Below are 22,710 nucleotides of genomic sequence, written 5' to 3' on the forward strand. Positions count from 1 at the left end.
GAGAGAGAAACATCAATGTGCGGTTGCTGGGGGTCATAGCCTACAACCCAGGCATGTGCCCTGACTGGGAATCGAACCTGCGACACTTTGGTTCCCAGCCCACACTCAATCCACTGAGCTACACCGGCCAGGATTTTTACACTTATTTTAAAGGCAAGAAAACTCAGGTGCATGAAGCTGCCCCAGGCTGGCCGCCGAGCCTGCCAGATCTGGGATGTGATCCGCAGTCAGGCACAAAGCCTGCTTTCTGTCGCCTCCCCCCGGCCCTGGAGCTGGGACCCAGGTCCCTGTCTGCACCCACCCTCCAGCTCACACCCTCTGTTTTCCCGCCTGCCTCACTTCTGCAGTTGTCGGAGGCTCCTCCCAGGAGACATGTCTCCTTTGATTGCGCTTGCCTGGGAGTCCAGCACTCCACAGGCCTCCCCTTCGATGTGGTCTCCGATGAACGTGGGACATGCTAAATAGAGGGAGCCCATCTGTGAGCCGGCACATTCATTATGTCCCTCAACTGCTAAACTGCTAGAGCCGACTGAACACTGGACCCTACTTTGGAGAGGAGGTTTGCCTGCATGGGCAGAGTGGTGGGGGGACTCCAGAGCCTGGCCCCTGCAGACTGCTCAGCGTCTCACCAGGGCCAAGGCTGCCCCCAGAGGCCTGCCCACGGCTGAGCCCGACGGAGGAAGAGCCTGGGCTTGGGGACGGGGGTCAAGTTGTTTAACTCCTGGTGGGCGCTAGCGTGGGCCACGCAGAAGGGACGCCCGCCAGACAGCAGGCCAGCCGTCCCCCTGGGTCCCTGCTGGACCTCCGCCCTCCCGTTGGCTGCCAGGAGGACAGGGCCTGGAACAAGGGCCAGGGCAGGTGCTCCTGGCCCCAGCCGTCTCCTCCCCAGGGCTGTCACAAAGGAAGTGTGAAAACATCCAATACTGAATATGAACGTGTCTTGCGCACCTTGAGGTCTGACTCATCATAGCAGATGCTTCTCCCGGGGCTGGGGAGGGGCTGCATCTCGTCGGCTCCACGCCCCAGCGCCCAGCTTCCAGTGGATGCACAATAAATGCCAGCTGAATGGAGTCGTGCTCAGTGACGCGCCGGGCTCCGGAGGGGGGCAGCATGCTGGTGCTGGAGGCAGTCAGGGCGGGGCGGGACTGGCCCCAGAGCAGGACTTGGGCCCCCAGCCGGGAGCCCTCGCCTCTTTTCCCTGCAACACCCCTCCTCGCCAGGCATCCCCGCGGGCTGGAGGCAGTGCATGGCACTGAGAAGGGTGTCAGGCCCGGGTCCCATCCTGATTCGTGACCTTGGCGAGTCTCCCCAGGCTCCGAGTCTCAGCCGCCCGTCTGCCAAACGGAAGGCTGGCCTCAGCCGTCAAGTCCTATCCCCAAGTAGCACCGTTGAGGCCTGGCCACCCGCCGGGTGTCGTGCCGCGCATCTTACTGCCTCATTTCCATCGTCCTCACAACGCTGCTTGGGAGGAAGGGTCTGGTTTTAATTTCCGTGTTCAAGTTAGAACAAGATTCAGAGAGGTAGAGTGATTTGCCCAAGGCCACACAGCAAATGAATGGTGGACAGGAGCTTAAACTCAGGCATGCTGGTTCCTGAGTTCTCACTCCTAACTCGGGCTCCACAGGGCAAAGTGCCTTCCCTGGGAGAGGACGTTGTTATCAGCTTCCCTCTCCCCCCTCCCACCACGAGGGCAAGCTGGGACCCTGCCCCCCACACCGTGGAGGGGATAGGGCCGTGGGGTTCTTTCTGGGCGGGGTCCCCAGTGCGAGGACTGAGGAGCCTTGCTGTGTTGCAGGTGGAGCATCATGGAAGGCGACTGTCTGAGCTGCATGAAGTATCTGATGTTTGTTTTCAATTTCTTCATATTTGTGAGTATTCCTGGAACCCCCCCTCCGGGGGCTCCCCGGGCCTCTGTCGAGTGGGCAGAGCTGGCAGCTGCTTGGAAATAGTCAGGCTGTGAAGGGCTGCGTCCCCAGGGTGGGAACAGGGACCAGTGAAAGAAGCAGATCTACCTGCCCAGCCAGGGTTTTGTGGGGGGGTAGCCCCCAGCAGTGCCCACTCCGCTCCAAGGAGCCACCGTCCTAGGGGAGACATTTCGTACGGATCTGGGACGGTCCAGCTCCTCTGACAAAGGGTGGGGGCCTCAGTCCCGGCCACTGACTTAGGGTCTGACCCCCGGCAGGGACTGGGGGAAGGAGGAGACAGGGTCTCCAGAGGGCAGCAGCGGCCACCCCGAGTAGCCCGACCCCCAGAGCGTCACAGACGGCAGAGCTCTGGGGGAACCCGAGGCAATGAGAAACCTCTGTGGGACCAGGAGACCTGGGTTCAAAGCCAGGCTTTGCGTCTTACCAGCTGTGTGATCTGAGACACACTTCACCTCTCCGAACCTCGGTGTCTTCCTTCCTGCATCGCATACCTCAACAGGTGTTTTTGGTCTGTTTTTTTAAATGGAGCACAATTAGGAAGTGCCTGCAACCTGCCAGCACTCGGTAGTGGAGCTCCACCCCCACCCCCAACCTATGGGTTCCCTCCATAAGGGACAGAGCCCGAGTGCTCAGGTGGCCAGCCTGGCGTGCCGCCGTGCAGCCCACCTGCTGGCAGCCCACCGAGGGCCAGAGCAGCGGCCTTTCATAGGAGAAAGCCGCACTCCTGGCGTCTTGAGTCCCTAAAGGCTTTCCTGACCTGGACTTTTGACCTCAGTGCAGCCAAGACCTGGATGAGTAAACGTCCACTAGGGTCCTCCAGGGTAGGGTCACTGTGAAGAAGAGGCCCCTCTCTGGTCGGAACTGACTCTGTCTCCCTGTGTTCTATGTGTCTCAGCAGCTGTCCTGAATCCCCTCCTTGGGCCCATAATTCTGAAGAGCAGGGAGCCCGCCCGACAGACTTGAACTCTAGACCCAACTTCCAAGCTGGTGACCTCAGGCAAACCCCAGTGTGCCCGCCTGAAACGGGGCAGGGCTGCCCGGGCAGCTCAGTCCATGTGCAAGCCCTCTCTGCAGCACCCTCAGAGCCCAGTGGTGAACCCCAAAACCTCCAGCGGGTGCGGGGCGCAGGCTCCACGGGAGGTTGTGAAGGACACCAGTGACAGCGGGCAAAACTGTAGCCCCTGTCACTGACCGTCTCTGTTGGTTTTCTTTTTTTCCCCCACGGCTGGGTCCCTCGGCCTCTCTGCCCCACCCCTGCCCCAGCTGTACCTAAAACACGATCTTTTGCCCCCAAACCGCACAGCTCGTCCCCGCAGCTTCCAGTCCCCTCTCAGCCAAGCCAGAGCTCAGCAGTTTGCTCTCAGCCGCCATCTGCCGCTCCTCCCGCCGCCCTGGGATCCCACACACTTTACAGCTGTCAAACCCCAGCAATGCCAAGCTGGCTCGCCCGCAGCGGGTCCGCATCCAGCACTGGTCTGTGCCCGGGCCACATGGGAGAGCTATTTATTGAAACCTGCTCAGTCAGTCACACCCATCCTGTCCTTTCTTCCTCAGGGCCACCTCGGGAGGTGGGGATTTGGATCTTTTTTTTTTTTTAACCACAAGGAAGCTAAAAGGTTCAGAGAGGTTAAGCCACTTACCCAAGGTCACACAGCTGATAGGAACCACAGCCCTTCCTCTGGCCTGTGCTGCCGCTCTCCAGGATGAGTATGGCACGGGAGGTGGGCCATGCAGGTGGGGACAGAAACACGGAGACTTTCGAGGTGCAGATCTGAGAGTGGGGCGCCCAACCTGACTGAGAGCTCCTGCTGGGGACCGAGGGGTTGGCTTGTCTGCCGTCCTGCCCCTGACAGGGTGCCAGCACAGTGTCGAGGTCGGTGCCTGTCACGGAGCTCTGGGCGTGTCCTTGGAGCTGGAGTCCGGGGGGGCCAGGGATTCAGCCCAGGCGGCTTCTGCCCCGAAATTGCTGTGTGGCCTTCAGCAGGTCGTTGACCCCCTCTGGGGCTCAGGGAGGCATCCGAGGGTTGGACTAGGCGACCTCATGGTCCTGCAGCTCTGACATGTAAGGAGAATCTAAATGTGGCCAATACACTCCACGTGATACAGTTCCCCGTGGGCTGAGGGGGGCCTGGGTCAGAGGCTGGGTTCGGAGGATGCTGCGAGCTACTCTTAAGGTCAGTGCGTAGGAGGACTCGCAGCAATGACCGGTGGTGCGGGGACACGGGCTCCTGCAGCACACGGAGTCCCCGCCCGGCTCGCCAGGCTCCCCGCCTCTGCCCGGGCCTCGTGCAGGGGTGTGCGTGTGTGGAGGGTCTAACGTCTCCCCTCCGTGTCTGCCTGTTTCTCCTCCTCCCTGCTGCCTGGGCCGGCGAGCAGCTCGGGGGGGCCTGTCTGCTGGGCCTCGGCATCTGGGTCATGGTGGACCCCACGGGCTTCCGAGAGATCGTGGCTGCCAACCCCTTGCTCATCACGGGCGCCTACATCCTCCTGGCCATGGGGGGCCTGCTCTTTCTGCTCGGCTTCCTGGGCTGCTGCGGGGCCATCCGGGAGAACAAGTGTCTGCTGCTGTTTGTGAGTACTGCCTTCCCCCACCCCACCCGTGGGTGCCCCGAGGTGGGATGGAGGGGCCCAGGGCCCACACTGCGGGGGCGTCACACCGAGGTCTGAGCCCAGGCGGGGGGGCCGCCTACCTTTCCCATGTGTACTCGCAGTCCCAGCCTCCGGAGCATTCTCTCTGGGCTGGGCCCACGCCTGCCGCCTGGGCAAGCTGCCGCCAGGTGGGGAATGGCCTGGCCTCTGGGTCTGAACCGCCGGGCTTCTCCAGGGCACAGTCAGCCGAGAACGGTGACCCTGATGCCGTTCTACTTGCTTGCTTTTAAGAACTCAGATCTATAATTCCTGGTGAAAGAGCTAAGATAGCTATCGGATAAATCATTCACCTTTTGCGTTCCCAGTTCTAAAACAGAACTGACACGACTCTGAAGGCCCTTTATCCATTAAACGAGTGGTCCTTGAACAGCTACTGCGGGCCCCATAGTTCACTGGGTGCTGAAGATGCATCAGGGGCCGGGAGTGGCTGTCCCCTCCTGGGCAGGGGACAGGCAGGGCCTGGTGTGAGCGTGAGCCCCATTCTGTCCCCTAAGGATATGACTCCCATCTAGTGTCTTAACTTCTCTGAGCCTCCGTGTCTTTGATCGTTAAGCAGGGAACCAGCTCAGTGGGAGGTGGGAGCAAGCGGGACAAGGGGTAGATGTCCCGTTTCTCTGGTCTGTTGTATTTCCCGTGAGTGGTGGTCATTTGGGCCTCTGCTGACCCTCCTGGCCTGAGTGGATGGGTCTTCTTCCCCTGCGGCGTCCTGTGGGCCCCCAGGGCCAGGAGAACTTGTGCGCTGAGCCCAGACCTGCTGTGGATTAAGTTAAAAACAGCCCTGCGGGGAGAACTGTGCATGTGGACGGGTGGGCAGGGAGTTAAGCAACAGGAAGGGCTGGCTGGTCACCGGCAGGACTTGCCTGCAAGGCTTCAGTCTGCTTAGGCAGAGGGCGGCACAGTGCCTCCTCCCGAGATTAGAGCACACAGGATGGCCCCGGTTCGTGTCACAGTGAGGTGCCCCACACCACAGAGAGAAACGAAGTCAGCCAAGAAACCTGCAACGCCCAGCCTTGGGTCTTGTGGGCCCTCCGCAGCATGTAGGCTGCAAACTTTTCACTGGGAAACAAAGAAACGTGTGGGCGCCCCCTGGTGGAAAGCTCTCTGCCGTGTCAGATGGTGCAGGGGAAGAAGTCTGGGCTTGGGGAGCCCCAGGGGACTTGAAAAGCGGAGGGGTATGGGTTCTCAGGACACACTGAACCTCTCTCCCCACCCTTAGCCCCCCACCCGGAGCTCCCCACACCTCAGCCCCCAGGGCTCATCCATTGTTAATGGGCTCATCTCTGAAGCCAAGACAGGAAGCCAGGCTGGAGTCTGGGCTGCGGAGGCTGCGAGCTAAGTGGCTCCCTCCGAGCCTGCCAGCTGGACGGGGACATCACTCTCCTCGGTGCTTAGGAGGACACCGAGGCCCAGGAGGAGGCACGCTCCGAGTCCCCAGAGAGTCAAGTCCTTCAAGTAGCCTCTTCCCACCCTTTGCTGCCTCCCCCCCCCCCCCTTTTTTCTCTGTGCAGGCTCAGCTCTCCATTGCTCCCTTCCTTTGCTGGCTCCTTCTCTGCCCCTGTCTCTCTGCCTCCCTGTCTCCGCCCTTCTCCCGGCCTCTGGGTGTCTGTTCCTGCTGAAGGCTCCTTGCCTCTCTGTGCTATCTTCCTGCCTCTTTCTCTTCACTTCCTTCGTATTTCCTTCCTTCCCCTCCTCACTCCCTCTCTTCCCTCCTCCCCCGCCCCTCCCCTTCCCTTTCTCATACCCAGCACAGACAAGCTTGAGGTCATAGTGCAGGTCAAAGGCAGGCAACCTGCACTGTGACCCTGCCCTCCCTCAGACCAGGGCTGGGCCAGGGGCTCCTGCCTTGGCATGGGCTCAAGTGGTCCAAAATTCACATGAAATCATGTGTGAGATACTATGTCAGGGCCTGCGTGTGTGTGGCTACATGTGTGGGCTGTGCAGGTATGTGTGTATATTGTGTGCACATGCATGTTTCTGGGGAGAGACACCACAGCTTCCAGAAGGTTTTCAAAAAGACTCGTGACCTAAAAAATAAGAACCACTTCCTCTTCTAACCTGGACCTGGCCGTGTGGGGGTTCCAGTGGCAGAGGGGCGCCATGTCTCCCCCCCAATAGATGCTGGGGTCCTCAGGGAAGCCTGAGACCCCTTCCCCGGCCTGCCGGGAGGGAGGGAGGGAAGACTTGTCCTAGAGGGGCCAAGAGGGAGCACCCCAGCCTCCTCAGGAAGCCCGGCTCGAAGGCCTGCAGGAGAAGGGGGCCCTGGGGTGGAGGTTAACTGAGCCACCCTCCTACTGCTCTGAGGCTGACACCCACAGGGTCCCAGCAGCACTTAGTCCAGGGACAGTGAGCCGAATGACCACATCACCTAAGAATCCACTTTTATGAAGACACATTTTTCAAACACTCCTGTCAATCAATGTTACAGCATTTTCACATAGAGTGAGACAATTCCAGCCTATGGCCAACACTTTGTGGCAACCCTCATTTCTGGTTGCTCACCTCTGAGTGGTTCAGGGGATTCTTTTGGCTCAGTTATTTGACTCAAGTTTTTAGAAAACATAAAAAGGCACGCAAAATTGGAAATGAGAACCGCAAACAGAGAGGAGTATATTTAAAAGACATCAGCGAGCTGGATGGCACATGGAATATGTAAATTTGGTAAATATTTATTAGCAATGAGGGCTGGAAGCAGATGTGCCTGCAGGCAGATGGGTTCGAAGAGTCTGCACATGCTCCCCGGTAGGCAAAATAGCAGTTGCCGCCCCTTCGTTCCTTCTCCCACCCTGTGCAAAGCGTTGTGAGTCTGATGCTCAGGAATTACTGGCAAATGTGCCCACGGGCAGATGGGCTGAGGTTAGGTGAACCCAGGGCACACAAACCCTGGGAAAGGCCCAGACTAGGCGAAGTCCCAGGGAGTCTCCGGACGAGCCCTGTGCTGGGCCGGGACAGCCCGTCTGAATGACCAGGGGTCACCCTGTGAAGCAGGAGGAAGTCATTCCAGGCTGGAGAAGGCGAGCGGGCAGAGGCTGTGTTGCTGTGATGTGGGAACCGCACAGCCTGGCACTGCCTTCGGTGACTCACACTCACGCACACTCGAGTCCCCCACCTGGTCCCCGTCCTCGGGGAAACCCTGCTCCAGGTGGGAGCAATGGTGAGGCGGTTTGCAGACCCCCTTTGTCTGGGGAGCCCCACTTTCCCTGCCGACCAGTTACCAGGTTCATTGTTTAATTTCATCTCATGAGTTTCACTTCTTGAATCCCGGCACCAGGCTCAGTGTACACTTCGCACGGAGGGGGACTAGATCTGCCCCGTGTGTGTGTGTGTGTGTGTGAGTGTGTGTGTGTGTGTGTGCGCCAGTGCCAGGCACACCATAGGGGCTCTATGACTGGCCCTAGGATGAAGGGACGGAGAGAAGGCTGTGTCGGAGATGTGGGTAGCAGCGTGGTCTCTGGAGTAGGGAAGCCTGGCTCCGATCCGTGCGCTGCCACTTCCTGGCTGTGTGACCTGGGGCTGGTTCCTCAACCTCTCTGAGTCTCAGATTCCTTCTACATAAAAGAAGGTAATGACACCTCCTTCCCATACCTTGCTTTGCCCTGTTCCTGACACATGCGAACACTTGATAAAAGGGAAGCTAGAGGGACGGGGGTTGATCCAGGAGAGACCCTCCAGGCCACTGGAAAGGCGTCAGACCAGAGGCTCTCACGGGTATCAGGACAACTTGGTGTTAAAAGGCTGTGTTGTGGGATCTGAGTTCCCATGTTTCTCCCAGGTGCACCGCCTACCTGCTGTGTCCTGCTACCTCTCTCAGGGTCCCAATTTTTGCATCAGTAAAACAGGGGGCGGGGGGTGGTTGATGATAGCCGCCACAGCATCTCCGGGCGGCCAAGACGGTTCGATGAAGCAGCCCATGTGAGAGCCACGGTGCTGCTGGGTGGTAAGCACCCAGCGGACGGCAGCACTTGGCTTCAGGAAAGCCGCGCTTCCTCCTGGTTCGGAGCCACCCCCCAGGGGCTCCCGCCTAGCACCACCCTGTGCCCGCCCGGGGTTCCGCCTACATCGGCTCCCTGCGGCTGTGCTGAGTCATCCTGCGTGGCACGCACGCCCGCCTGGCGATGAGCGCGCAGAGTGCACAGGGCTGGAGCTCGGTCTCATCCATAGTTTATAACCGTCTAAGCCACGTCGATCGATAGTGAGAGCCAGCTGAATCACGTCACCGAGGATGGAGACCATTTCTGAGGCCGCTCTCTGCCAGCCCGAGGACGGCCAGCAACTCCACCAAGAGGGCACAGGGCAGGGTGGGGCGGGCTCCCACAGAAACAACCCAATGACCATCCATCACTGGCCAAATGGAAGTGCCAGGAGCCCTGCCAGGGGCCTCCATCACTGTCGGGACAGAGAGGCCACAGCAGCCGAGAACACTCGCTCAGCCCCAGGGCCAGCCCATGCATGGGGGAGGGGCCGCAGGGTCGGGGAATGGACTGCAGGCGTACGGCCAGAGGCCCAGGAGGCACTCTGTCACAGTCCCCTCTGGCTGGGGAGCTCTGCCCAGCCCCGGGCTCAGCCCAAGGTCACCCTGCACAGCTGAGCCCAGCAAGGCTGACCTGCCGGAAGCAGACCCCTCGTGAAAGTTCAGCAGAGCTGAAGCACGCTCCTCAGAGAGAGACCAGGCCGCAGGGCACTCTGCACGGGGCTGGGGGAAGATGGAAGGCCCGCCTTCGGAGCAGTCCTTTCCTCCCCTGGGCTGGGGACCAGGGCCGGGCTCCAGGGCTGAAGAGGCCTCTTGGAGGCCAGAGCCCGTGCTGCAGCAGCTTAAACCTGGCGGGACCCCTGTGGCCAAAGACGACAGTCTGGGACCGGGAGTGACAGATCCACACCTCGTGCTGGCTGACCTGTTTAAGCCAGGGGTGGTTCTTGAGTTTGGACGTTTAAAAGAAACAAAACCAAACCCTTTGGCAGGTCTAGGAGATGTGTTCACGTCCACGTCCACGGTGGGTCATGTTGAAACCCATTCCGATGGTCTCCCCAAAGGTGGTCTGTAGCCTGAGCAATTTGGGGGGACCTCAGGACGGACCTCTGCGGGGGCAGTGCTGTTCATGCTGAAAAGTCGGGGAGGGAACATGACAGGGGGCTTTCTGAGGTGAGGAAAAAGTGACAGCAGCTTTCTTCTGACCAGGAGGAACAGGGTGCAAGAGAGACACTGAGGGTGTCATCAGCCGAGTGTCACTGGAGCGGGCGCTGGGGGCACCTGAGCCGGCTTCTGAGCTCCATCTAGTCTTGTTAGAGCTTCGGCAACCAGTGTAGCTCAGCTTCCCTTGTGACACGCAGGACACTGTCACACCCATTAATTACTTCATTATTCCCCACGGGGCCCCAGAAGCGGCTGTTACATCCCCATTTTACTGACAAGGAAACCGAGACGAGACAGGGTTTTAGCGATTGTCCCAAGTCACACAAAGCAAGGCAAGGGGGCAGGGGTGTCCTGGCACTGAGCCCAGGGCCCTTTGCTCCCTTCTGGGCTGGGCACATCCAGTGTGGCCTGGTGTCTCTGGGGACCGTGACCCAAGGGAGCAGGTCTCGGGCAGCTGGCCAAGGCGGCTGGGAGGGCGGGTGTGTGAGAACCCATCTGCGTGCACTGGGGGTTCGGTCCTCTGCTGGCGGTCTCGGGTGGGGCGACAGCTCTGAGGCTGTCTCAGACTGTCCGTGCCAAAGGCACCAGCCGTGCTAAGTAACGAAGGCATAGCCATGTCCTCTGTCCTCTGCCACCGGCTCTCATGCCAATCAATGCCCGTGACAAAGCGGGCCTGAGGTGCAGCGGACAGGGAGGCCGTGACAGCGAGTCGGTCACCGCCGGCTCCATTCCCTCGTCTGATAGCCGCCAGCCGATCGATGTCGGTGCCGTGCGTGGGTGGGGAGAGGCTGGCTGAATTACGGCCTCGTGCTTACGTTAGGGACCCTGCGGGGACCCGGCTGCCGAGATGAGGACATCTCTGTGGGGCACCGTGATGGGGCGTGGGGGCGGGGAGCTGGGAAAGGCTTCTCCACGGAAGAGCATCTGGGACTAAACCTGCGGGTGGGAGAGGAAGAGAGTGGCCTTCCCGGCAGAGGAGGCCCGGAGACCAGGGTCATCGTGGGGGACTCGGGGAGCATCCGGAAATGCAGTTGTGGGGGCAGAGGGGCTGTGTTCGATGTCAAACTCCCGGTCCCTGGGTTTCCACATGTTGATGGGCACGCCACCTTCCCTCCGATCTTGCTCCATTACTGTGGCTGAGGATCAATATCACCCTCCCACCTCCCTCGGGGAGCAGAGGCTGCAGCAGGGACGGGGGCAGAGCCAGGACTCCCGCAGCTCCCACCAGCCACCCCCTCCAGGCCTGCCAGGCCGGGTTGTCCAGATGAGGCCTCGGCCGAGGGCCGCCGTGTGCACCAAAGGCTTGTTTTGTCTGTTTACCGTTTCCATGTTTGTGTTACAACCTCGTTGGCCCCCAAGACAGATGCCTGGTTTGTGGCAGCGGAGTCCCTTGGTTTTACAGAATCGGCAGGTTGCACCAACTGGGTAACAGACAGAAGGGGGCTCCCGTGAGCGGTGCCTCCCTGCCACCCGCCCCCAGGACTCAGAGCCCGCCCCCTCTCTTTGCAGTTCTTCCTGTTCATCCTGATCATCTTCTTGGCGGAGCTCTCGGCGGCCATCCTGGCCTTCCTCTTCAGGGAGAACGTAGGTACCGAGCCCCGTGCACACTGGTTCCCTGCCCCCTGCGAGGGGTCAGCGGCCACCGTGCCGGCCAGTCCCACCCTCGACGGGTCTCATCCAGCACTTTCGGCCCAAATCGTGACCCGGCGAGCCTCTCTTCCTCACAAGGGCTTTTCCAGAAGGTTAGCGTCAGGGTCTCGATCCTCCAACATCTAGTGCCGTCACACACCTGTTCTGGAACCTTCTGTTCCACGTCCCGCCAGGCGAGGGCATGGCACTAGTCACTGGACAGTCCGAGGGCAGTCAGGGAGGCTGTCCCTTGGGCCCTGGAATGTGTGACGAGCAGCTGAGGCCCCGGCCCGTACCCAGCATGGGCCACTTGTCCCCACAAGCCCTCTTATTTCAGGGGCTCTAGCCCCCTGGCCTGCCGAGCTCCCTCCTGAGACTGGGAGAGCCAGGTACCAGCCAAAGGGGGCCTGGGAACGAGGAGGGGCGGGGGGAGGGGGCCGAAGACACAAGCTGGCCCTGGCTGGTGAGCAGGTGAAAACTAGACGTGCACCTGCCCCATACTGAGGCTTCTCTGGGGCCCGGGGCAGCCGCCTCGCTCTGTCTGAGGCACAGCTCGGGGTGGAGGGGGCGGCAGGAGGCCAAGCCCCTGCCTGTGTCAGCCCTCTGCCTGAGAAGAGCTGCCCGTGGGAGGTTCCCAGCATGCCCTGGCCTTAGGGTTGCCCGTGGGTGTGTGTGGACTTTTCATATCAATGATTACAGGATGGGGGCAGGCCACAGCCTCTGGGGTGGGGTCAAGGGAGCCGCCCCAAGCTTAGGAGAATGCCCGGAGCCTGGAACCGGGGCCCTGAGGCCTCCCCTCCCTTCCCCCAAAGCTGACAGGTGGAGAGGCCAGGGAGGGGCGGGGGCAGCACCAGGCTGCCGGGTGGGGGTCTCAGCCCCCTTCTCCCTCTGCCCCCAGCTCACCCGTGAATTCTTCACCAAGGAGCTCACCAAGCATTATCAGGGCAACAATGACACAGACGTCTTCTCCGCCACCTGGAACTCGGTCATGATCACAGTGAGTGACGGCCCCCTGTACACCCAGGGTGCTGTGGGCTTTCAGAGCCATGATGCCCTGGGTCGCAGATGTCTGGTCCCCAGAGCCCCCTCGGCTCACGTGCCCGGGATCGACCAGGGCACTGGCCCCCAAGCCCAGACCCGCCTGGGAGTCACACACACACTGCCCCTCAGTCACAGTCCACGCTCCTGATGAAACCTGTGTGCCACCCCCAGCTTGAATCCTCAGGCAGCTGTCATCAACGATAGTAATCAGGGCGACTGTTGAGTGAGCACCAAGTGCCTGGAAAGGCAGGAATCGTTACCACCCACCCTCCTTTGACAGATGAGGGTGCTGGAAGCTCAGAGAAGCTGAGTGACTTGCCCTGAGGGTCACACAGGTGGAGCGGGGTGGGAGGGGGAGCCAGCCCACACCTGGGTCTGAGCTCCGTCCCACCGTGCTTCCTCCCTGTGGCCTCGAGAGAGGCTGTGTGCCCACCTCTGTCCCTCAGGGCCAGCTCGTGCCCACTGGACTCTCCCCTTTGCTCTCCTCCTAGTTTGGTTGCTGCGGGGTCAACGGCCCCGAGGACTTCAAGTTTGCGTCCGTGTTCCGACTCCTGACCCTGGACGGTGACGAGGTGCCCGAGGCCTGCTGCCGGAGGGAGCCCCAGACGCGGGCCGGGGTCCTGCTGAGCAGGGAGGACTGTATCCTGGGCAGGGACCTGTTCCTGAACAAGCAGGTACGGGCCCCGCTGCCCCAGGCAGGGGCACGTGGGTGGCTGGAGCGGGGCGGGGGTGGTAGCCTTGTCCCGGAGGGACTGGTGGCCCTCTGGGACCCCATGGGACTGTTGGCCCTGATGTGGGACTGAGTAGAGGCCAATGAAGCTCCAGCCAGGCCCCTGAGAGCCGACCCAAGGGGGAAAGGGCGAAGGTGGCAGATGACTCGGAGATGGCCCAGGCCCGAGGAGTGGGCGTCTCGCTGGGGTTGAAGGGTGAGCAGGAGTTTTCCAGCAATCCAGGCAGAACATAGGTTGGGAGCCAGCACTGGAACCACACAGTGGGGGCCCCTCCTCTGTTTTGGGGGGGCAGCTCACATGTGCCATGTGGAGGCACCTCCTGGCCCCAAGGGTACAAGGTCAGGGAAGCTCCTAGACTTCTTCTGCTCCTCTTGCAACCCTAGGGCTTCACCTCAGTTCCAGAAGAATCCCTTTCCCTTCCTGTGAGACATGAGGCCCCCAGTGACCAGCCCCCCACCCCTCAGCGAGTGGGGAGACCCGGGGGGAGTGGGCTGAGCCCGTTTCCCATGACTCGCGCTGGATTACACCTTCAATGGGAGTCTCATGGGAGAGTCCCAGATGCAGGGGACCCCGCCGTGGGCAGGAGAGAGGCCCGGTCCCCGCGGGGCTCCTGGTGTAGTTAGAGGACGCAGGCAGTAAGCGGCAAACGAGCCAAAAGCAACCATTTCTCACAGCAACGATTACCCTGAAGGACATAAAACCAGACGCCGGCCCAGGAGGGACAGGGGCCAAGGGCTGGAGGCAGGCCTCCTGGAGCCCCAGGGGAGGGCACAGTGGAGCTGCAGCCTGGTGCCGCCGGGAAGCCTCTTTGCAGCCTCAGCTTTGTCTCACAGACTCAGCCCTGCCATCCCCTGCACCTGCCTGTATTGAGGGCACAAGGCCCCCAGAGCCAGGTTCAGTTTCTCTGCCCCACGCAGACCTGCCCCCTGCACAGAGGGGGAGAGACAGCAAGAAAGAGACCAAGGCCCAGGGATCAGGTCATTGAAGGATTGGGGAGGGTAGGCCACCCGCCTCGGGGCTGGGTGTCTGCTGTGAGGAGAGGCTGCAGGACATGGAGGCGAATCCAGGCCGTGAGGTCAGCCTGGCCTGGGCTGTGAACTGCTGTGTGGCCCTGGCCAGGACACACTCTCTGGACCACACATCCCCTGTACAGTGGCAGGGACTGCTGGTTGTCCCCATATTCCACTCACCCCTTTTTCCTTGGAAAGAGGGGCCTTAAAGGGCCCATGACCACCAGGCAAAGGCTGCCCTTTCCCGCCTCCCTTGCAGCTAGGCCACGTGACCAACTCTTGGCCAAAGGGAAGTAAGCAGATGTAATTTGGGCAACTGAGTCACATCTTTACGAGAAAGCACTGTGCCCACCTCTCCCCCTTTCCCCCTGGCTGGAATACAGCTTTGGTGACAGCCACCTCTGACCTTGTAGAGGAGGGTGGCCCCCTAGGTTGTCAGAGTATCAAGAGAGGAGACAAGGCCACTGACAACTCCCCAGACCAGAGCTGCCACCACAGCTCAGGACTCGATGTGAATGATGAACGAATTTCTGAGTTGTTCAGGGAGCTGCTCTTGGGGATGTCCGGTGTGCACGGCCACACCTGTGTCCTCAGGCCCCTTGTGGGTTGTTCTGGGAGGCTTTTCCTGGGCCCTGGTCCTTCGGGGCTTCAACCCAACATGCTTCCCGTTTCTGATTCAGACTCTGTAACGATGCCTCCTTCTGTCTCCCGGGCATGGCTGTTGTGGTGGAAGCTCACCAGAAAGGCCCCTGCACAGCCATTTAGTTCTTCGGGATGACTCTTCCTCTGTTCCTTGGGAGGTTTCCCGAGACTAACTTCTGGGGCTCCGTTTCTGAGACGCTCACATCCCTCTGAGCATTCTCCCCTTTTAAAAGCCTCTGCCAAGGGATTAGCTGTTTGTTTTTTCTCCAAAACCCACTTCCCTAAAGCCCAGGACGCATTTCTGACTTGGCCTGATATCCCAGCATAGTCTTATTATAGTCCCATCATGGGCCAACAACATGTTTGATTGGAAGTCACTGAAATCCCAACTAAAGGGGCTTAAGCAAATACCTTTGGGCTTTACACACGGCAAGGATTCTAGAAGACGGTGGCTTCTCACATTGTATCAGTGGCTCTGTCATGTCAGTCCAGGCCTAGTGTCTGTGATCTTTGTGGTCTTTCCTTGTGTTACCACCTCTTGGTGGTAAAATAGCTGCCATGGCTCCGGACATCTCACCCACGTTCAAAGTGGGAACAGGGGAAAGGGTGATACCAGCTTCTTTCCCAGAAACCTCCAGGGGACTTCTGCCTAGATTTTGCTAGCTAGGACTTGGTCACATGGCCACCAGGAGCCAAGGCAAAGGACACTTATCTGTGGGTGCTGAGTTAATCCACCAGCCCTGTTTGCCACTGAACTTCAATGAAGGGAATCTCAAAAAAAAGATAATCCATGCCGAACACTTGGACTTTCCCATAGAGATGTTTCGAACCCATGTGGCAGCTCCTCCAGCACATTCCTCAGCCTTCCTTGGGTCAAGGTGGTCACCCAAGAGTCGGGATGTATTCTTCTTCTGGAAACACATCAGGGGGCTCTCCTGATAGATGTGACCTTGTTAGACCTTGACTCCGGGCCACTGGGGTGACCCCCAATAGGACACTGTCCGTGTTCTCCATTCGTGCAGGTGGGCTTGAGTTGTTTCTCTGCTTTACCCCCACGGCTCCCCATCTGCTTCACAGCGGGGTTGTGAGTGTGGGTGCTGCTGTGACTCTTCGTGAAACAAAAGGCTGCACCCTCATCCTCCTAGGAAGGTGGGGAGCAATGTGGCCAGAGGAAGAGCAGCGTGTGCAAAGGCCCTGGGGTGGGAGGGAGCCTGGTGTGTCCCAGGAACCCAGAGAAGGCCAGTAGGGGTGGAGCACGGTGAGGAGGGCAAGGCGAGCTCAAAGTGAGGGCATTGGCAGGCCCCCACCATGCAGGGCCACAGGCTCACGGTGAGGGTGCTGGAGGAGCGGTGGAAACCCATACCCAGTTCTGCCTGGGGGGCGGGGGGACCTGGCCATGATGGCATTCTGGCTGCTCAGTGGCCAGGGATCAGAGGTGGGCCTGAGTGGACAGCAGGGAGCTTCACATCAGGCTCTGGCAAAGCTCCTGACAGGCTGGGCACCCCACGGCATTGGTGGCATCGTCCCGCCCATCCCCCCTGCCCTCCCTGCTCCCCTGAGGGTTCTCTGTATCTCAGGCCTCCACTGGCCAGCCCAGTCAGCTTGGTCCAGTGTGGGGACACAAAGGGTCTTGGGTGCCAGATCCAGATAGAGGGAAGGCCAGTAGTTGAGGCCCCCGGCACACCGCCCTCAGCAGAGGGGGGCACAGGCATGTCTTCTCTCTACTGGACAAGGTGCCCTGGGGGAGGCGCATCAAAGTCAGCTTCTCGCTCAGGAAGAATTTGCAGCTCCTGTCCCTTGTGGGGGGTGGGGGGTGGAGAGAGAGACCCAGAAACACAGGGGCCAAACCCCCACAGGAGACTGTGCTCAGACACTGCCCAGCAGCAAGGAGGGGTTGGGGGGGGGTGTGGCCAGTCCTCCAGGGCCGGGCCCTGCTCCGTGCCAGTCATGCTGCCTGCGCTCGGGGCCTCGTGCCCGCTCCCTGGCCTCACACCCCAGCCCCCTGACCCCAGACTTCCCCTTGGTCTGTGGTTCACCTCATCCTTCCCCCCAGGGCTGTTACACGGTGATCCTCAACGCCTTCGAAACCTACGTCTACCTTGCCGGAGCCCTCGCCATAGGGGTGCTGGCCATCGAGGTGAGTTAAGGCCCCACTTCTGGGGCTCCCCAGAATCGGGGCACACACGGGGTCTGGGGCGGCCTCCCCCACGGCCTGCGACCCCTGGCCCGCCTCGGTGTGTCCACATCCTTAACTCAGGACCCGTGGGTCCCCCACTGTGGACACTCTGGGACGGCAAGCCCGGCCGGGTCTGTCTGCTCAGGTCACTGGGCCCTGGACTTGTGTGAGCAAGTCTCACACCGGTGGGGACAGGTGGGCCCTGACAGCCACTCCCCTGTCTTCCTCCCACCGCCACCTCCACTCCTGTCCCACCCCACCCCCCATTTCCCCTGTACCCCACACCCCCCGAGGTCTACGGCGCGCTCTTGCATGAAGGGCCAGAACGGCTGCCTCGAGGGAGAGTGGCCGCCTGTGCCTTTTCCCTCAGGGTGTGTTCGAGGGCCTGGGCAGCCTCGAGTGGGCTTTCTGAGCCCCTTTTAACTGGAGGTCCCTGTGGCTCACAAGGCAGGCAGCTGCAGGCCCTTGCAGACACCAACAGGGGGCGCTTCAGCCACAGGGTGGAGCTGCCCCTCCTTTTCTCTCTCTCACCCCATCTCAACCCTGTTGCCCAGGGGGGTCAGCCAGGCAGCACTGCCCACACCCAGTCACCTCTGGCCCTCGGGGTAATGACCCTGGGCAGCCTCCCCTCCCACCTTGCAGGGCTGCCCCCCACCTGGCACCATCGCCGTCACCGGTGTGGCCTTGCTCAGCTTCTTACCCAGCCCTGCAGCCCCACTCAGGGCCACCTGTGGAGACTGTTGGGGATGGGGCAGGAGGGAGGGTCATTTATTCATCCACTCCTTCAGCTACTCCACAAGCACAGATGGAGCCCCTACTAGGTGCTGGCACTGTTCAAGGTGGCCTCGTCCTCTCGGGGAGGGGACAGTGAACAAGAAACGGATAGACCTGCACCGGGCTCAGGGAGGCTGCAGGCACCTGTCCAGTGCAGGGAGAATGCGAGCTTTTAGAGCCAGCTCCCTGGGCCCTGACGGGCACCTCTACCATGGTCCCCAGCCACTGTCCCTCCTAGAGATTGGTCCATGAGCCTCTGGTCCGGGGACTGCTCCTTGGGCTGCCTGCAAGAAGAGCTCTGGCCATGGGGATGTCAGCCAGTCTGGGCAGAGGGGCGTGGCCGAGTCCTCTCTGCCCCACCCCCAGCCCTCAGAGTCTTTGTTCCTGTTCTGGGAAGGGCTGTGTCTTCCCTGCCCATCAGTAACAGTCCTGGTGACTGTCACTGAGCATCTGCTACAGAACAGGCACATGGCTAGGTGATTGCCTTACACCTCAGTCTCACGACTTTCCCAAAGGGGGAGAGTGTGGGTTAGGAGCGTGGGCTCTGGGGTACGCACTCCAACCCTAGCTCCCCCACTTGCAGCTGTGTGACCTGAGGCACGTTACACGACCTCTCCGTGCCTCAACCCCTGGTCTGTGAGGTTTCTGAGCAAGCCCTTGGAACTGTGCTTGGCCCACAGTGAGCTCTGGAGACATACTCTGGCCCAGAGAAGGGAAGCGTTGGCTACAAGGTTGCCACTGGCAAGTAAGGAAGCGGGATTTAACCTCTTGTCCCTGGGTTTCCAAAGCCCCCTTCACTCCCTGGCTGCAAGGCATGAAGGAGACCCGTGGCTGGGGAGGGAGAATCAGGAATCCCTACAGCAGGAGTGTGCTGCGAGTGATGGGCCAGCCCCTTCCTGCTGCAGGGCGGGCAGCCCTAAGGGGGCTGCGGGCCCAGCCTAACCAGCCGACTCCTCCTTTCTGTGCAGCTCTTCGCCATGATCTTCGCCATGTGCCTCTTCCGAGGCATCCATTAGAGGGCGTGGCCTGGAGCCTGAAGACTCACCCTGCCCACCCACTGCACCCGATGCCCTCCCCTCCCCCACACCCCTCCCCGGTAGGTCCCCGGGGAGGAGGTGAGGCCACAGTGAGCGGCCAGGAGAAGGGGCAGGGAGAAATAGCTATTTTTTTAACAAAACAAAATGACAAAAATATGAACTGATGTACCTCGCCTGAATTCGGGGGTGGGGGCCGTGGGGGCCGTGGGCTCGCTGCACCCAGGATGCAGTCTGCCCCAGAGACCAAAGCAACACCAGTGCCAGGTCTCCGAGGCCCAGCGGGACTCCGGCAGCCCTGGGCCTGGGATGTCTCCCCGCAGCTTCTGAGCCTGGTGCCAAGAAAGTGAGGGTTTAGGCAACAAGGAGGTAAAAGCAGATCTCAGAGAAAGGTTCTCATCACCCAGAGGCCCCAAGGAGCCTCCGTCACCACATCCTGGAGAACTCAGAACCCACTGGCAACCCCCAGTCCTCTGGCCGATGGAGCTGTCCCTGCTCCTGCTCAGGCCCAGGCCGGGCTGCGGACACTGGACCCAAGAATGGCCCAGCCGCCGGGGTCTTTGCTTCCCCTGCCGTCGGACCAAATAACCGGGACGGCCCAGAGTCTCAGCCACACTCACACCGCACATGCATGATGTTCCGAACCAGCACCCGGTGGTCTCCAGGCGGCCTGCCCCTCCCCCCCTGGGGCTGTCACCGACCCGGCAGGCCTGCTGCTCACACCATTCCCTGGCTCCAGGGTCTCCCCAGGGCAGACGGGCTGGGGCCGGTCTCGTCCCAGCTCTACAGCTAAGAAAACCCTGGACTGTCCACCACCACCCCGCCCTCCCTCCCCCTCCCCCACACTTCTCAGCCGCCACACTTCTAACCACACACATGTACACACACCAGAGCCCTTTTTCCGAGCTGCTCATCTCTCCTTGTAAGCCCCTCCCCTCCCGTGTTCTCCACCAGCCCCCTGGCACCTAGGGCTGGAAGGAGCTCCCTGAGATCACCCGGTTCTGTCCTCACCCAGAACTGAGGCCTGGGTATCTTCTGTAAGATCTCCGCCAAGACATCTCCATCCTCATGCACCCCTCCAGGGACAGGGAGTTCACTACCTCCCAGGACAGCGTTCTGCCTTGGGGCTGCTGGCCTGAGCATCAGCTCCAGGCACGGAAGAGACTCTGTTTTCCCGCAGTGCCATCCAAGGCAGAGCCCTTGCTCCCTACGTGTGTTAGGGGCGCACGCTGTGTCCCCGGTCCCCGTTGTCTCCAGGCTAAAGAACTCCAGGGCATCTCGTCCTTCCTGCTGCCACACGGCTTCCTGTGCCGTCACTGTCCGCCGCATGCTTCTGAGGCTCCCGCCGGCTCGGGCAGGAGGAGGCTCCCCTGCAGACTCCCTGACACCCACAAGCGCGGCGCCCGCAAGTCAGCCCTCGCCCGTCACACAGGCCTCAGACTCTAGACCAGTGTCAGCTCCTGGGCGGCACGAGGCCTCCACCCCGATCAGTGGGGAGCGGCTGTGGGGGGCTGTGCAGAGGGTCCGAGGTTTGTGTAGGGTGGAGAGGGAGAGGCCGTGTAATTCCGGCTCGTGGCGTCTGCCAGGCACTGGAAGCTTGGTTAGTACCGTCTGCCACGGGCGTGGGCGGGGCAGCGCAGTGCCTGTCCTCCTCCCCACTGTCTCTCCTCAGGGTCTGGGGCCAGGCCCTGTGCCGGCTTCCGGCCACTGGGGGAGACAGCTGTGGCCTGGAGCCCGGCACCCCCCTCCTCTGCCACCTGCCCGCTTCTGAGATGCAGCCGGAGTTCTGGGCCTGCTGTAAAGGTTGGGTTAGACCTCCCACCTCTCTCCCCCCACCCCCGTTCCCACCAACTGGGTCTTTCCAAATTGTCCCTGGAACAGCCTGCCCTGGTGATTCCGTGATGCCACAAGCTCCCTAGAAACTAAGCTCCCCAGGGTCAAGGGGGCCCACAGCGGGTACCCCAGCCTAACCTGAGAAGGGCCTGGGGCCTGCCCTTCCAGATCCACCAGTTTCCTGGAAAAGCCAAGTGGCTGGTCTGAGGTTGACCAAAACAAGAGCTCAAACCAGGCAGTGATGTGGCTCCAGTCCAGGGGCGGCCTGGGCGGATGGGGGACCGTGGGGGCGAGAAGTGCTGGTGTGGCACCCCTCCCTCCAGCCTCTCCCCTCCACCTGCCTGGGCCCCAGAGGAGCTCGAGGAGGTCGTGGGGAATCATTCGGCTGAAGGCCTCACAGGGTGGACGTGAGACTCTCCTTTCAGGGCTTTCCAGAAAGGTGCCAGGGAAGGCAGGGGCTGGCTGTGGCCCCTGGCCGCTCTCTCAGGCTGGAACGGGGAAGCAGGGCACCTGCCCAGCGGGCAGCATTCGTAACGCCACCGCCAGTGGGCGGCCAATCTGAGGTGCAGGGGCGTGGAAGGAGAAAGCCCTGCCCCGATATAAGGAATCTGTCAGGCTCCAGCCCAGCTGCTGCGCTGGTCCAGGTGGAGCCCATGCAGGACAGGTGCTGGGGGCAGCCACCTGCCAAGGGGGGGGCCAGGCAGGTAGGAACACCTCTGCAGGCTTCTTATGACCCGACAGCAGGGCAAGGGCCAGGCGGGACCTCACACTGAGCCGGGTGCCCACCCTGTTCCTCCCTGCTCCAAAAGCCAGTGCCTCTGGGAGGAGGGGGATGTCTTGGGGGCTGGGAGCCATCCCCAGGCCCCCTTGCCCCTCTCCTACCCATGCCTAAGGGGCCCAGGCAGGGCCCCCCAAGCTAGCTGAGGCCCCAGCACCCCAAGGAGCCCTCTTCATCCTACCCCATGGGCCCTATGTCGAAAGTATATTTTGAAAACTGTAAATGTTCCTTGTAGTAGATAGCAGAGGTAATTTATCATGTTTATTTCCCGTGAGCCCCCCTTTTTATATTATATATCGAGAGTTTTTGTAATATAAAACAGGACACCCACACTGATGGTTTTGCACTGGTTTTTGTGACCGTTTCTTACAAAAAGAAAAAGGAACAAAGAATAAATAGTGGCCGTGAAGAAAAGTGGTCTCGATTTGGGGCCTGGGTGGGCGGGGGCAGGAGCAGGAGCTTGGCCAAGAGGGTCCTGGGCTCGGGTGGCAAAGGGGGCCTGGGGGAGCGGGGAAGGGGCATTCTGGGTCTCCCCAGACCTTTAGGATTGCAAGCTGGGCCTACTCCGGGCCTTCGTCACCGTCTCCCATGCAACAAGGACTCCTCCTCAACACACACCCACCCCCCGCCCCGCCCCACCCCTCCCTGGGATGTTTGACCAGGTACCAGGGACTCCATGAACACCGCCCGGTGCCACAGCCCGGGCAGCGCCATCCCCACGGGCCCTCCCTGCGCCCCAGCTGAGTGGAGCGGCTTGGCCAGCTCGGCCCAGCAGGTGCCCAACACGGCCGCACCTGCCCTGCCCTGCCCTGCCTGCCTGCCTGCCTGCGGAGGGGTCCCCCTGCCACGCCCAGCTGCTATCTGGACAGACCACCCACCACCCGTGGGTCAGACGGAGGACGTGGCCTTGGCCGTGGAGGCACTGCCCAACAGCCACCAGCGCCACTCCCCCGAGTCGGCGGTGGGCTCCCCGCCGGCCCAGCACCCTTCCTGGGGACCGGCACAAACTGCAGTGGCAAGAGAGGGCTGCCAGAGAAGAGCAGGCCTGTCCTCAGTGTCAAGGTCCCCCTCTGCTCGGCCATGGCCACCCGCAGCAGAGCCTTAGGCCCCTGACCCACTGGGCCCCTCTCCTCAGCTGTGCTGGACACTGGGCATGCGGCTGCGGGGACAGCCGGGCACCGGGAGGGCAATGAGAGGTTCCAGGCCCAGCTGGCAGTGGCCAGAGCTGGGCTGCACCGAAAGACCACCGCCTCGCCCCCAGACGCTCTCTGTTCCAAGAGGGAACCTGGGGCCTGGGCTGCTTCTCCCCACGCCTGTCCCCAGGACCCGGGGCTGCCGTCCGCGCTGACCTCCTGGAGGG

At 61.2% G+C, this 22,710-nt stretch overlaps 1 protein-coding gene across 3 annotated transcripts in view; it reads left to right on the forward strand.

Annotated features, from left to right (window-relative positions):
- Positions 1–20,791, forward strand: part of TSPAN18 (tetraspanin 18) — a 161,813-nt gene extending 141,022 nt beyond the window's left edge. For all 3 annotated transcript variants that reach the window (XM_036029275.1, XM_028516779.2, XM_036029276.1), the window contains 7 exons: positions 1,796–1,868; positions 4,302–4,496; positions 11,212–11,286; positions 12,230–12,328; positions 12,864–13,046; positions 16,809–16,892; positions 18,674–20,791. In XM_036029275.1, the coding sequence (XP_035885168.1) occupies positions 1,806–1,868; positions 4,302–4,496; positions 11,212–11,286; positions 12,230–12,328; positions 12,864–13,046; positions 16,809–16,892; positions 18,674–18,721 (747 nt within the window). In that variant the 5' untranslated portion in view covers positions 1,796–1,805 and the 3' untranslated portion in view covers positions 18,722–20,791. The remainder of the gene's footprint in view (positions 1–1,795; positions 1,869–4,301; positions 4,497–11,211; positions 11,287–12,229; positions 12,329–12,863; positions 13,047–16,808; positions 16,893–18,673) is intronic.
- Positions 20,792–22,710: the final 1,919 nt, after the last annotated feature.

The sequence above is a fragment of the Phyllostomus discolor genome, chromosome 6, assembly GCF_004126475.2.
Source record: "Phyllostomus discolor isolate MPI-MPIP mPhyDis1 chromosome 6, mPhyDis1.pri.v3, whole genome shotgun sequence".
NCBI classification, from domain to species: domain Eukaryota; kingdom Metazoa; phylum Chordata; class Mammalia; order Chiroptera; family Phyllostomidae; genus Phyllostomus; species Phyllostomus discolor.